This window comes from Danio rerio, chromosome 19 (assembly GCF_052040795.2).
Source record: "Danio rerio strain M-AB ecotype USA chromosome 19, GRCz13ab, whole genome shotgun sequence".
NCBI classification, from domain to species: domain Eukaryota; kingdom Metazoa; phylum Chordata; class Actinopteri; order Cypriniformes; family Danionidae; genus Danio; species Danio rerio.
The window spans coordinates 13,610,892-13,625,126 of NC_141039.2; the positions used below are offsets into that span (position 1 = coordinate 13,610,892).

Sequence of the window (14,235 nt, forward strand, 5' to 3'; positions counted from 1 at the left end):
TGTTTAATAGACCAACTTAGAAGTCTAAAGTCTACAGTAAAGTAGTTGTGCGCCTCGTTTAAACATTGCTAAATAAAAACTGAGTGTACAGCAATACGCAAATGTCTTTGAAAGTGAAATAGAATTAAAGGACTAAAATATTACTTTTAGTAATTATTATTATATATTATTATTAAAGTATTATTTTCTAGCCTACATAAATATAAAAAACACAGCTTCCATGCCATCATCTCTGATTTATTTATTTATTTTTTTTAGTTGCCCACCTGTCAGGTTTTAGACCATATGAGGCACAGCATGTGTATTTGGATATAACTCAGTTTTTTGACCACACTTCGTTATTATTGTTCATTTATTAATTTGCTGAAAATTAAATTAAATTAAAAACTGAATTTAAAAATTGTTTTGAAACTAATCTTTGCGCTTAATAAGCGGAATTAATTATGTATAGGCTAATAGATGTTTGTGTGTACAACACGTTTCCCTATCCACGAGAGTGAAAGTGAAAGTAAAGATTGAGGAGGCTCATCTCTCATTTTTGCTCTGTAAATGCTCTGTTGAACTATTTTCTCTAGTGAAACGCTCAGTTTTTCCACTTACAAAGTCGTCATGTAAATAGCAAATACTCTATGGCGCAACACACCTGATTCTTAAAGGGAATAGGAGATGAGACTCTGATTGGTTTATTTTCAAAACACTCCTATAACTCATTTAGAGAATAAGCTCAACCCTGTTAGACCATGCGCCACGGCGGATTTTTACCGTCCTTAAAATAGCAAAAGTGGATTTGGACAAGCCCTTCATGCTTTTGCACCCTGGGCCTGGATCGTCAAAATAGAGCCCATATTCTTTTTAAATGTCTGGCCAAAAAAACAACAAAACATCCCTTTTAATCACAATATATTTTATTTTAAGAAACATTTAAAATAGTTTGGAACAGTAAACATGTCAGGCTGAATAATTCAAATTAATGATTGACTTCTACTGTCATCATTTATTTTAAAAACATTTTTTTTACAATTTAAATAGGCATCTTTGGATATTTTTTTCTGCTGGAAATACTGTTGATGGTTTCAAAACCTTGACTTTTTCAAACCGGGGTAAACCTTGAAAACGGTTATCGTCCCATGCCGTGGCAACAATTCTGCGACAGCTCCTAAAAATACCCTTTTTTGTTTGGTGTCTGTGACCTTGAAACCAAAAAATTTCCATATTAGCGATGTCCTGTTTTTCTTTAATACTATTCGTCTATTATTGCTTCTGAAGCAGCAGACGCCATTATGTTAACTGTCTGCACTTTCCTGTTTGTTTTAGTTTAGTTGCGCAATTCTGATTGATCAACACACATATGGTAGTCACATAATTGCTCTTGGAGGGGAAATTTAAATAATACATATACTGTATATTTCATATCACAGCCTCTTGCAATTTGATTTCGATTATTTGCACAGCCCTAATGACCGGTCTTTAATTTCGGACTCAATTTATTGTTACGAAAGCATATTCAAAGGTCTTGATAAACGTAACATTCTTTAGCTGATAACTAGAGCTGTTCTGCTAAATATATTAGTGTTTTAGTTACTCTGCTTCTCTGCATTGATTAATCCAGAACTGTAAATAAATTCAACAGTATTTAAGGCAACTACATCATATGTAACACTAATTAAATGACATAAAAATGAGAATCAATCCTTTATTTTTTGCTGAAAAGTAATCTAATTACCGTAACTAGTTACTTTAGCTAATTACACCCAAAATTGGTATACTAAGAGTAGTCTGATTTTGACAGCTCTATCTTTGTCCAGAGTTGCTCTACACATATCCATATAATTTGCTTCGTCTTTTAGTTTATTTATTTATTTATTTTACATTTGTACTCTTTGCTAACAATGTTCCGTTTGCCTTTTCTTGACGAGCGGGCTTTTCTTTTTTTTCCCTGAAGTGTTTGAAGTAGAAACGATTTTACTTTCCGAGGTGTGCACGCCACCCCCAGTTATATTTATCTCCAGACTTCAAAGTGCCACCCTGCTGTGTTTTTGCATCTGAACAAATAAAGAAGGTTGTTTCTCCAGTGTAGCTTTCCATATGGCTCTCTTCCGAAATGAGCCAGCCAAGGGGAACGAACGGGAATCACTTGTTTAAATATAATCGTGTTAACCAGTTCTCTCTCTTTGCTCTTCTCGTTGCAGTTTCTCCTGCGATATAACTCCAGCACTCCTGAAGAAGGATGACACCCCTGGCATCGTGGATAGGACAGTGTCTGTGGGCATCTGTGTCATTCAAATGCCAAGTCTGAAAAGTGGAAGGAAAGAAAGTTCTTGCAGACACACGTCGAGCACTTCCAAGCTTTAGAGTCAAACTTTGCACAGTTGGCCATGGCTGCATATCCATGGCTTGGAGGATAGGGTCCGTTGTTTAGCATGCACTTTTTTTGTTGTTGATGTTATTGGTCATTTACTAAATCCAGCACTTCCTCTGGCCTAGAGGGGTTTAAAGTGTAACTGCCGCTAATGAGCTGAACCCGAGGATCAAAATGGAGGTCACACAGCAACGGTCTGTCTACCGGACTGGTTAAAGCTGCAGTCAAAAGCATTACTGCAAGGGCAGTATGCAGGCAGCTGACTACCCAGCCACAAATAATAACACAGGTAAGAACTGCTCTACTCCTTCGCACGTGTACTTAGCAACTTTAAGGCTTTTTCTTTTAACCTCGTGATTTCTTCTTAGTGTGAATTATGATACTTAACATTATTTTTAGGTAGTAATGTAATAATAAACAACAACAACAATAACAATAATAATAATAATTATATATTTTTACAAATGTTATATTATTATTATTATTATTATTATTATTATTATTATTTTGCCACTTAATTATGATACTTATTGTTATAATTAAGTTTCAATTTAATAATAAACATTTAATAATAATTATAATTATTGCAAAAATGCAATAGTGAATACTATTATGATTATTATTATTATTATTATTATTATTATTATTATTATTATTATTAGATTGATGATGATGTTAATAATAAAAAATAATACTAAATATTATTATTATCCTCATTGTTATATGTCATATTACTACTACTACTACTACTACTACTACTACTACTACTAATTATTATTATTAGAATGATGATGATCATATTAATATTTTAATTCATATTCATTATTATTATTATTATTATTATTATTATTAGACTAATATTACTTATAACGATAATGATGATGATGATAATTATGATAATATATATTATTATTATTTTTATTATTACATCCAATAATAATAAAAAGTATTATTATTGTTGTTATTATTATACTACTTATTAATAATTGTTGTTATTATTATATTTAATATTAGTCTAATAATAATAATAATTATTATTATTAGAATGATGATGATGTTAATAATAATAATAACAATAATAATAATAATAATAATAGTTATTATTATTATTATTATTATTATTATTATTAGAATGATGACGATGTTAATAATAATAATAATAATAATAATAGTTAATATTATTATTATTATTATTATTATTATTATTATTAGAATGATGATGATTTTAGGTAAGTAATAATAATACTTATTGCTATCATTAGACTAATATTACTTATAACGATGATGATGATGATGATGATGATGATAATAAAAATAGTAATAAATAATATTAGTATTATTATATCCAATATTTAAAATAATAATATTTATTATTAATATTATTATTATTATTAGAATGATGATGATGATTATGTTAATAATAATAATGATAATGTATTAAAAATAATGATATATAATAATAATAATTATTATTATTATAATAATAATAATTATTATTATTATTATTACTAATATTGTTATTAAAATGATGATGATGATAATGATGTTAATAACAATAATAATGTATTAATACAAATAATAATGATATATAATAATAATAATAATAATAATAATAATAATAATAATACAGTGAATTTGACATCTAAATAATCATTAAACGGGGTCACACTGTTTTGATAATGATAATTCATTTCTCTATTTTTCTTCTTCTTCGTCTTCTGCTACTGTCAGAACTTCCCATTTTTGTATACTTTTCAGTCAAGCTTTGACTTACCTGACAAATTGTGCCACACTTTCCGCAAATCAATTGTTTAAGTTTGAAAACTCTACCATGAGTTGCAATTATACACAGTTTGGAACGAAGTAAGCCCAGACTGCCACTGTGAGCCCTTGAAATACACATGTTCATGAGGACCTATAGGTGTCAGTATAAAGTCAAATCAATTGCTTATTACAGAAAAGTCACTTACACAGTAGGTCACCTTTAAGTGTTTGAGAACACATGACTGCAAGGAGTCGGTTTCATGTTAGGAGGTTGTGTTTCACAAAAATAAAAAAGAGACTGTTTTCAGAAAGTAAAACTTCTGTCTTTGAGCGGGGCCGGCCAAGTGCTGACACTGAAAATACTCCAGTATCCAGTTTTTAATATCAGATGTGGAATTTGAACTTGGAGTGGAATTTGGACCCATACATCCAAAAAATTCCTGAGAGACCTGAGGTAGAGGATATTGTTTTAACAACTGGATGGCCCCCAAGCTGAGCTGGGGTCACAATGTTCTGCTATTTTATTCATCATGGAGAGAAATGAAAAACCAGAACATTCTGTTCAAAAGCATGTGATGGGCTCTCCAGCTGAGGGGAAAGAGCGCCGGCCTTCGGTCTCAAGCAACCTGTCAGTCAAAGGAATCACAACACCATGAAACGCTTAAACTAGCAAAACCAAATAAGCACTCATCATTTTCTCGCCTTTGTGTTGCTTCAAATCCACATGGTGGAGTCGTGGAGTTAAATAGAAATTCAGTAAAATATAAAAAAAGACATTGTAAAAGTAGTCTATAATATTGTTTGCTTATTTTTTTATTTATTAAATAAAAAAAAAATTACACACTAAGACACTGCATATAACAGAGCTTCATTTTGTATCTTAAAATAATTCACCTAAAAATAAAAAATAAAAATGAAATAAAAAGAAATAGGAACATTTAACTTATCATTTACTCTCCTTCATGTGACTTTAAACCCTAATGAGTTACTTTCAACACAAAAGAAGATGTTTTGAAGAATGCTGTTTGCTGGCACCTATCAAATTCTATAGTAGGAACAATATGGAGTCAATCTAGGGCCATAAACAGTTGAAGTCAGAATTATTAGCCCCCCTGAATTATTAGACCGCTTGTTTATTTTTTCCTTAATTTCTGTTTAACCGAGAGCAGATTTTTTCAACACATTTCTAAGCATAATAGTTTTAATAACTTATCTCTAATAATGGATTTATTTTCTCTTTACCATGATGACAGTAAATAATATTTCACTAGATATTTTTCAAGACACTTCTATACAGCTTAAAGTGACATTTAAAGGCTTACCTAGGTTAATTAAGGTAACTAGGCAGGTTAGTGTAATTAGTAATTAAGTTATTGTACAACGATGGGTTGTTTTGTAGACTATCGAGAAAAAATATAGCTTAAAGGGGCTAATAATTTTGTCCCTAAAATGGTGTTTAAAAATGTAAATGTAAAACTGCTTTTATTCTAGCTGAAATAAAACAAATAAGACTTTTTCCAAAAGAAAAAATATTATCAGACATACTATGAAAATTTCCTTGCTCTGTTAAACACCATTTGGAAAATATTTAAAAAAGAAGAAAAAAAATTAAAGGGGGCTAATGATTCTGACTTCAACTGTATATACTTGCAACATAAAATAAGGTTTTGCAAACCAAAAGCAAAGTATTGAGCAAAAAAATGTGAAAAATAATGCAAATCTCAAAAAATCGCAAAGGGAAAATTGAGTTTTGAGAAATAAAAAGAATTTTTTATAAATAAGTAAAGAACTGCAAATGGAAGTCAAGTAGTGCAAAAAAATTTAATATTTGCAATATTTAAAACATATTCATATATTTGTTAATTTTTTTCCAGTATTGCCCTTACAAAACCTTTCACGTCAATTGCAACACTCATTTTTATTTGTGAGTTTTACTGTTTGACGATTTTGTTTGATAAACATCCCCCCAAAAAACAAAGGATTTAGGTATTTTACTTGATCTCAATTAGATTTATGGCTGATTTCCTTTGTGTCACGATGTCTCCAGCTGATGACGTCGCTTCATAGGAGGCAGGTCTGGGCATGCCATACTCACCCCAGTTCCTGTGTCTCCGCCCCCTTGATAAATTAGGACTAGAAAGTGACAAGCACAGAAATGTGAAGTAGGGTTGTGCAATACCACTGGTTTTCTATTCGATCTGATACCAAGTAAATTAAAGTCAAGTATCGGCGATACCGATACTTTCTCCAAAGATTACTGTTTGAGAAATTAAAGTAACAATTAGTGTACTAAAAAGTGTCATTTTATACTGAATATGAGACATATTATGAGTTATTCTAGTTTATTGATGAGGAATTATCATACAAAAAAGAGCCAACTTACATATTACATATTATTGACAGCATCTGAGCAAGTATATCTTAAAACGTCTGCCTGAACATCTTAACATAAAACAATAAACATTCACACCTTTTAATTTAGTGACATGTTAATCCGGTCCCCTTAAAGATTTTTAACCTTTTTCCTTTGTTTTATCATTGTCACAAAAACTCAAGGCCCCAAAATACAGCCAAATGTTCTCACTCTGTACCTTCATAGTGCCTGCCTGCTCCACCAAAGGACTCTGCAAGCCATGTTTGTCTCGCCCAAGCAGCACCTGTGCCTGCCCTTTCCTCCTCTTCTGACCGTCTAGTCATGACGTAGTCATATTCAGTCTTGTGATTTATATGTAGGTGTTTGATTAGGTTTGTGGTTTTATCACACTGTTTTGTTACAAGTGTCACAAACAGCATCGTCTGAGTTTATGGAAGTGAAGTAGCCCCACACAAAACTTTGCGGTCAACAGTGTGACTGAACAACATGTACCAGCGGACTGACTGAGTGGCTAGCTAGCGTGCTCTGCAGTTGTACAGTGCCATATTACGCACATGACTTGGCAGGCGGAAGAACAAGTAGTTCAGACTAAGTTGGCATTATTCAGATAAACTAGGGTAATTGTGGTTACTTTCCACTGTATTTCTATTTCCAATAAACTACATATTTGCTCCAAATTACTGAAATATCGATATTTTTGATAAGATAATCGATTCTAGAACACACAAAGCTGGTATCGGAGATATCAAAATTTTAGTATCGATCCACACATCACTAATATGAAGTGCAAAAAAAAAACAGCATCGCATACTCATTGACTGAAAAGCAAATCAAAATGAGCGCGGCAGTTGACTTGAGAGGTTTTGTAAAGGCAATACTGGAAAAAAATATTAAGCAAAAATATGTATATTTTTTAAAAATAGCAAATATGTCTTTTTTTTTTGCACTACTTGATTTTCATTTACAGTTCTTTATTTTTGTTTGCAAAATTCCTTTTATTTCTCAAAACTCAATTTTCCCTTTTGCGATTTTTTGTTTTGTTTTTTTTTTGTTTTTTTTGAGATTTGAGATTTGCATTATTTAAAAAAAAATTTCTCAATACTTTATTTTTTTGTTTGCAAAACTTTCTGTTATGTTTTAACTCAAGTATATTTATTTTTAAATTGACTCAATATAAAAATACTATGGAAGTCAATGGGGTCCAACAGTCCACCTTTTTCAAAACATCTTTTTTTTTTTGTGTTCAACAGAAAAAAAGAAACTCATTTTTTTTGAACAAGTAAATAGATGGTTAAATGATAACAGAATGTTTTTTTTTTGTGCAAAAACATTATAAAAGTTTTTTTTGTTTAAACCATGGTTCTTGGCATTTAATAAAATGCAAGTCAATAGCCCCTTTCGCAAAGTAATATTGGTATACTAATACTGTTGCTTAAATGCTAAATTTTGTACGGTCATTATGGTGGACTTGAACAGACTTTCAATATGTCCTGTTAATTCACAGTAAAATGATGTCATCAGAATACAACTATTCATAATTATAAAGTTGATTTATTATGTTTAAGACGTGTGCTTGTCATTTGTCATTGACAACATTATTAGACTATTTGTTTTCACTGGTAAAATGAGACAATTGTCATTATCAGATTCCTTCTTGCATTATATTCAACATTATGTATAGGGATTATATATAGGGTTGTTATACTGACACAGTAAACATTTATTTTCATGCACAACACTTTGTGTTTGCTATGAAAGAAAAAAACATATCAAATGCTTGTCGTAATCATAACTCTAAGATGCAATATGATCATTTAAATGATGTGCACACAGGTTTCACTTTCACTTACGAATGGGGCTCATGGCTGCTGTCACTGTAAGAAAAAACACACACATGCAAATCAAACCTCCCGCATGGCCCACAGACGATCGCTCTGTGCAACAAACTGAATGTTACTTATAATTTCATTACCTGTTATTCACAGCTTATGCAGGTTGTGTTCACTGAAATAGTCATCATGCGTGCAAGCACGTACGTTCTCTGTAGTCAACGAAATGCTAACAGTCAGCTATCGTGTGATTTCGCGGCCACAAATACATCATTACATAAAGAAAAAAATGACATTTTTGGGTGAATTATACCTTATAAATACAGTATGTGACACTTTTAACGCCATTTAAAGATGTCAATGTTGCTGTGAAGACTTGTGCGACTGCCTTGCATCTCTCCTGACCTTGAAAATATAATTGGCTGAATTGTAAAAAAGCTGAATTAAGATCGTGTGTAGGGTCGAGTCGAGGTCGTGATCTTTTTTCGATTAATCATGCAGCCCAAGTTTTTATTTTCATAAACTGCGTGGATGTGAATGTGTCTGAATGTTCTGATTGGCTGGAGTAGACGTCTCACGTCAGCGCATTCTAAATATGAACACGCTCTTTCCAGCAATTTTCCTTCTGCGTTCTCACAGCGCAGCATTCCAGCAAATTACTGGTAATGTTACAACTTCTCTTTCCGGAAAATTGCCAGAACAAATTTACTGTTCACACATGATCCCTTTCTGGAAAATTTTTCAGGTAAGGTATGTATGTGTGAAAGGGGCTATTGGCTACTGAAATTTAGAGTCAAAACTCTATACAGGCAAATTATACCACTGAACTCTTATGTGAGAAACTGAACACTATTTATGGCAATGTTAAAATCCATAGCCTTAGCTTATATGACTTAGGGTTTTTTAGGAAACACAGTGAAAATTTTAGAAACATTATTTTAAATGAATGGGAGGGCAAAAAAAACGACTTCAACTGTAGGCCTATCTGTAAAAGTTTACAGGTGCAACAATGTGCCTTGATGTACTTGAATGTTGGAAATGTGTTATCCTACACCAGTACAAAGTTACTTGTCAAATAAATTAACAAGGAAGATTATTTTGAGTTTAAGTTATTTAATTATCTCGTTTATGAAGACTGCAGTGATGCAGGAAAAATAATGACTTTTAAAAGTATTTTGTGGTATATGGTAAAATATGCCCCCCAAAAGTACAAGTGGCCCCTGAACTGAAAAGAAGTTCAGTATTTTGATGACAGCCTTTCCACAGGTTAGTTGTAAGCTAATATAATTTCATAATGCAAATCTTAAATTCATGCTAACCAACAAATGATCAAAGGAAATAGATTAATATAATTTAAATATATAAGATATGAATTGATGTTTACTTTAAACTTTAATTATATTGTTCTATTAAAATGATTTTTTAAAAGATTTTGTCAAATAAGATTTTTCTAGAGTCGTCCACCATAATTTTGTGGCTCAAAAGTATCGGTTCAGGCACCGCTTTGGCACTGGTATCGTTTTAAAAGTATCGATTTAGCACCAGTATCGAAAAAAACCCAAACGATACCCAACCCTACTTAAGGTATTTAGCATTAAAGCCTATTATACAAAAATCATTTATAAATGGTTTAAACACAGTTGTATGGCAACAATGTGTGAATATAGTCAGCCTCTAATATTAAAAATTTATTAATTTAGTTTTTTTATAAAAAAACTCACTTGATTAAAAACAATCTGCAGAAACACTTAAAGTGACATTTTCTCTTTGTATATGTCGTCCGAGAGTGGAAAGCCAAGTCTATTAGTGATGACCCCTCTCTCGTTTGCGTAAACAGCCCTGAGTGAGAAGCAGCCATCCGCCATTAGAATTTTCATGCATTTCAAGCTTTACCCCCTTTTGAAAAGAGCACAGTGTTATTTAAATTTAAAGCCACATTTACCAAAATGGCACAATTTGGATCAAAGCCTTATAAAAGAGTTATTTTGAGTTGAAACTTCACATACACACTCTAGGAACACCAGAGAATATAATATGTCGCCTTTAATATTAAATGTAATTTGTTTAAGGTGAGCTATCCCTTTAAAATGTGATATTGATAAATGAAATTGCTAGAAATTCTGAAAGTTTTGAATATACCGAGGATTTTAAAGAATGTTCATTCATTTTAGCCATAATATGTGTTTTATTCCATGAAAAAGAGCGGCTGAGACATTTTTCAAAATGTCTCCTTTTAAGAATGAAGGTCAGATGTGATTAAAATCCCAGTGATTAAATGATAACTCCTTTGTTGGTGTACTGTTCTACAACTAAAGTTTCACTACAGTACAGCACGGATCATATCGTATTCCACTGAAACATTTTTAAGAGAGAAAAGAAAACCTAATTAGACAAATACTATAAATAACAACACTGGTATCTTGTAATTTGTTAGGTATAGGTCTCTGACATTTCTCATTACTATCTATATAAGCTCATTTTATACCTATCAAGTAAATCTGTGCAGCCACTGTTTTTTTGTGTGTGTGTCGATAAGATTTGATTAAATTTGCTCATGATTTTGCCTAGCAACAGAGACAGAACTACTCAGTTTTGATGCCTAAGCTCACGCACACACACATACTGTAGTCTTCATGGAGTAGGAATTGTGTTGGTGTTTCATGGCAGAGGCGTTTTCGAGTGTGGACAGCTTCCAAATCGATTCCCGTCATTTTGCGAGCCCACAGCACACAGGTTTGCGTAGGGAGGTTGGGATAGGTTGGGGGAGTTTACCGTGGGCTGAATGCCGGGGAATACAGTGGTACTAAATAAACGGAATGAGGGAGAGCAAAAAAAACCAAAACAGTCAATACATTTGAGGTTAAACTCTTGTTAGCAATGTTGTTTTTTTTTTTTTTCTTAAGGTTTTGATTTGGACTGATTTGCTCAAATTCTCCAGTCTAATATGACCCTGCTGAAAAACAAAGAAAACATAATACAATTATTGTAATGCTTTTACTGGTTATAATAGACATTACATTGATTTTAATGAAAATTTGTCCTGTGGGTCTTTAATGATGATTTCTAGCGTGTTATAATCATTAAATCCTAATGTAATATGTCCCAAAAAAACAGTACTGTTTTTAATGGTTAAATTGTCATGGTTTGTTCTGTTTTAAAGGCATTTGTAGTTCTGTTCAATTCAAATGTATTTGTACAGTGCCCTTCACAATAATTATCACTTCAAAACAGCTTTACAAAGGTGCACATTATTGTATTACAATCCAAATCAGAAAAGTTTAAGGTTGTTATGCGAATATGGCACCGGTACCCATGTTATGCTGAGTTCAGACTGCATGATTTTCAAAGTAGTCATGTCACAGATGTTTTCACACTGCATGACTATCTGGGCTAGCATTTTTTTGTCGCTGCTTTGTTTACACTGCAAGATGGATCGGCGACAGGGGCTTTCACATTGCATGACTTTACAATAGAAAGAATCGCAGACAACTTCGTTCAAACTATGTCAGCCAAAAACACGTAGTATATCTTTTGTTATTGACTACATAACCAGAAAGAAGCCTTTAATAGGGTAGAAAATGTACATATTTGGGTTTAAAGGGAATTAGCTATTTCTCATCAACTTTCTTTTTTAACTTTCTGTATGAAACGTCAAACAGACACGGGTGTGCTCCTGTCAAACCTCCACTAGTTTTTCCTCCATTTCTTTGTTCCAATTAAACCGAAATTTCTCTGCGATTTCTCAAAACCTGTCGACAAGTCAAAATCGGGGCTTAAATCATGCAGTCTGAACTCGGTATAACTGGTATTCACCGTACTGAATCAGCATATGAATTATTAAGGGTGTCACGATCCTCCAAATCCTCGATTCGATTACATTTTCGATTCTAAAGGCACGATTCGATTTTCGATTATGAATAATTAATTAATTAATGACCAATTAATTATTTGTAGCCTACCGTTTAAACTACCTGACCTGCATGGTCTTTGTTTTACCCATAAACAAATCATACAGTAAATGAATAAAGGCAAGATGCACACATAATTACCACCTGTCAATCACATTTTCTGTGGGACTCGTAAATAGGCAGTGATCTGTGTCGTTATAATGGCGTCGGTAAAAAAGACGCACAACCAACAGGAACCAGCCAACAGTATCTGAGGTGTTCGCTAAAATCACTAATTACAAGCGAGTGAAAGATTGAAGCAGTCTACTGATCCTCTGACTGCCTGAACCCGCTGTCTCGAGCCCATGGCTGTGTGTGTGTGTCTGTGTCTGTGTGTGTGTGTGTGTGTGGTCACGTGATGTGCGTTTTCAGAGGTAGAGAGGAAAGAGGGCGACTTCATTGAAAGAGGAGAGGGTTTAAGTTCTGTCAACGGGTCTACTGTATCTGCAGTTCAACGAGCACTTCAACAAGCCTGTTTTTTCCCGCTTGGCAAGCCAAGCTGACCTGACATGGGGGCGTGGCAGCATCGACGATTTTATTTCTTGATTCGATAATCGAAATTGAGCATAAATTTTGATCGATTTCAATTAAAAATCAAAATCGTGACACCCCTATGAATTATGGTGTCACAGTTGCTGCAACAACAGCATCAAGAGGTAAATCAAAGGCACAGATAGGTACACGCTGTCACACTGTCTCTAAACATTTAATTCTAAACAACTTAGTAGGGTTGGGTACCGAAACCCGATGCCATTATGGCATTGGTACTCTTGGAACAGGTGTGCACCTAAGTTCATTGCCTAATTCTGTGCAACTGGTGCTGCAACATGAACATAAAGCAGGTCGCACACCAGAAGCGGCGCTCGGCAATGCACAGCGTTGCGTACCCTGCGCTATGCATTTCAGAATTCGCAAGTCGGTGGCTGTCCGCGCTGCCCAGCCACGACTCAGGACACTGTTCATATCTCTGCTGTGCTACAGAGTGCCATCTGAATAGTTTAATTTTAAATAACATGCGAATGTGCGGGTCTGGTGTGTGATACTATCTACTGTCATGTGCATGACTTGCCGCTTGTCGCATCCGGTGTGTGACGCCCTTCAGAATCAGCATCAAGGGGTGCATCAACGGCACACATAAGTACGTGTTGTGTCACACCATCTCTAAATATTTAATTCTAAACAGTTTTGAGGGATACGGATGTCAGCGATGTCAGGCTTTTGTTCTTGTTGCTTATAGCAGGCAAAGCGTGCTGTACAGAGCATGCGGTAAGTGACTCCCTTTATTAACACGCATGATCGCTTCCATCTGTTTTGATTAAACTAAACATTCTAAAATATGGCTATATATTGCAACCAAGGATTCTGACACACCAACATGCAGCAGACGCTTTAGAAAAGTTGCGTGTAAGGGGGAAACGCGTCAAACTTGTGGAATTTGACGGCTCATGGAATCAACTTAAAGGTGAGAAATGGACTGTCTTTGACAGCTTGTGACATATTCTGGCATATTCAGTGAGTACGTTTATATGGACACAAATACTCTGATTTGAATATGCTTATAGACAATACTCTGATCAAGAGTCTACCATGTAAACAGGGATTTTTGATTATCTTAACGGACCACAGACACAAACCGCGGAGGAAACATTTATAGGCTGGTGACACAATGATGTTACGGGATCTATGTGCTATAACATGTAATCGGGAATCATAAACGTAACATTCAAAAAGCCACTCATGTAAACACCTGAATCATATTACGGTCTTATTTAGATTAGGGCAAATCATTAGATCACTGATGTCCATGTAAAAGTAGTCACAAGCCCCAAACCCAGAGAAAAGGTGCTTCCTGATTTTGATGACAGCCTTTCCACAGGTTAGTGGTAAGCTAATGTAATGTTAATTGCATAATGCAAATCTTGCATTCATAAAAAGTTCTACATGACAGCAATATTTTGATTG

At 33.6% G+C, this 14,235-nt stretch overlaps 1 protein-coding gene across 1 annotated transcript in view; it reads left to right on the forward strand.

The window, feature by feature from the left end:
* ldlrad4a (low density lipoprotein receptor class A domain containing 4a) overlaps positions 1–14,235 on the forward strand; it is a 180,273-nt gene that overhangs the window by 66,514 nt on the left and 99,524 nt on the right. The window contains exons 2-3 of the mRNA XM_087295531.1: positions 2,190–2,406; positions 2,485–2,648. Of these exons, the coding sequence (XP_087151657.1) occupies positions 2,609–2,648 (40 nt within the window). The 5' untranslated portion in view covers positions 2,190–2,406; positions 2,485–2,608. The remainder of the gene's footprint in view (positions 1–2,189; positions 2,407–2,484; positions 2,649–14,235) is intronic.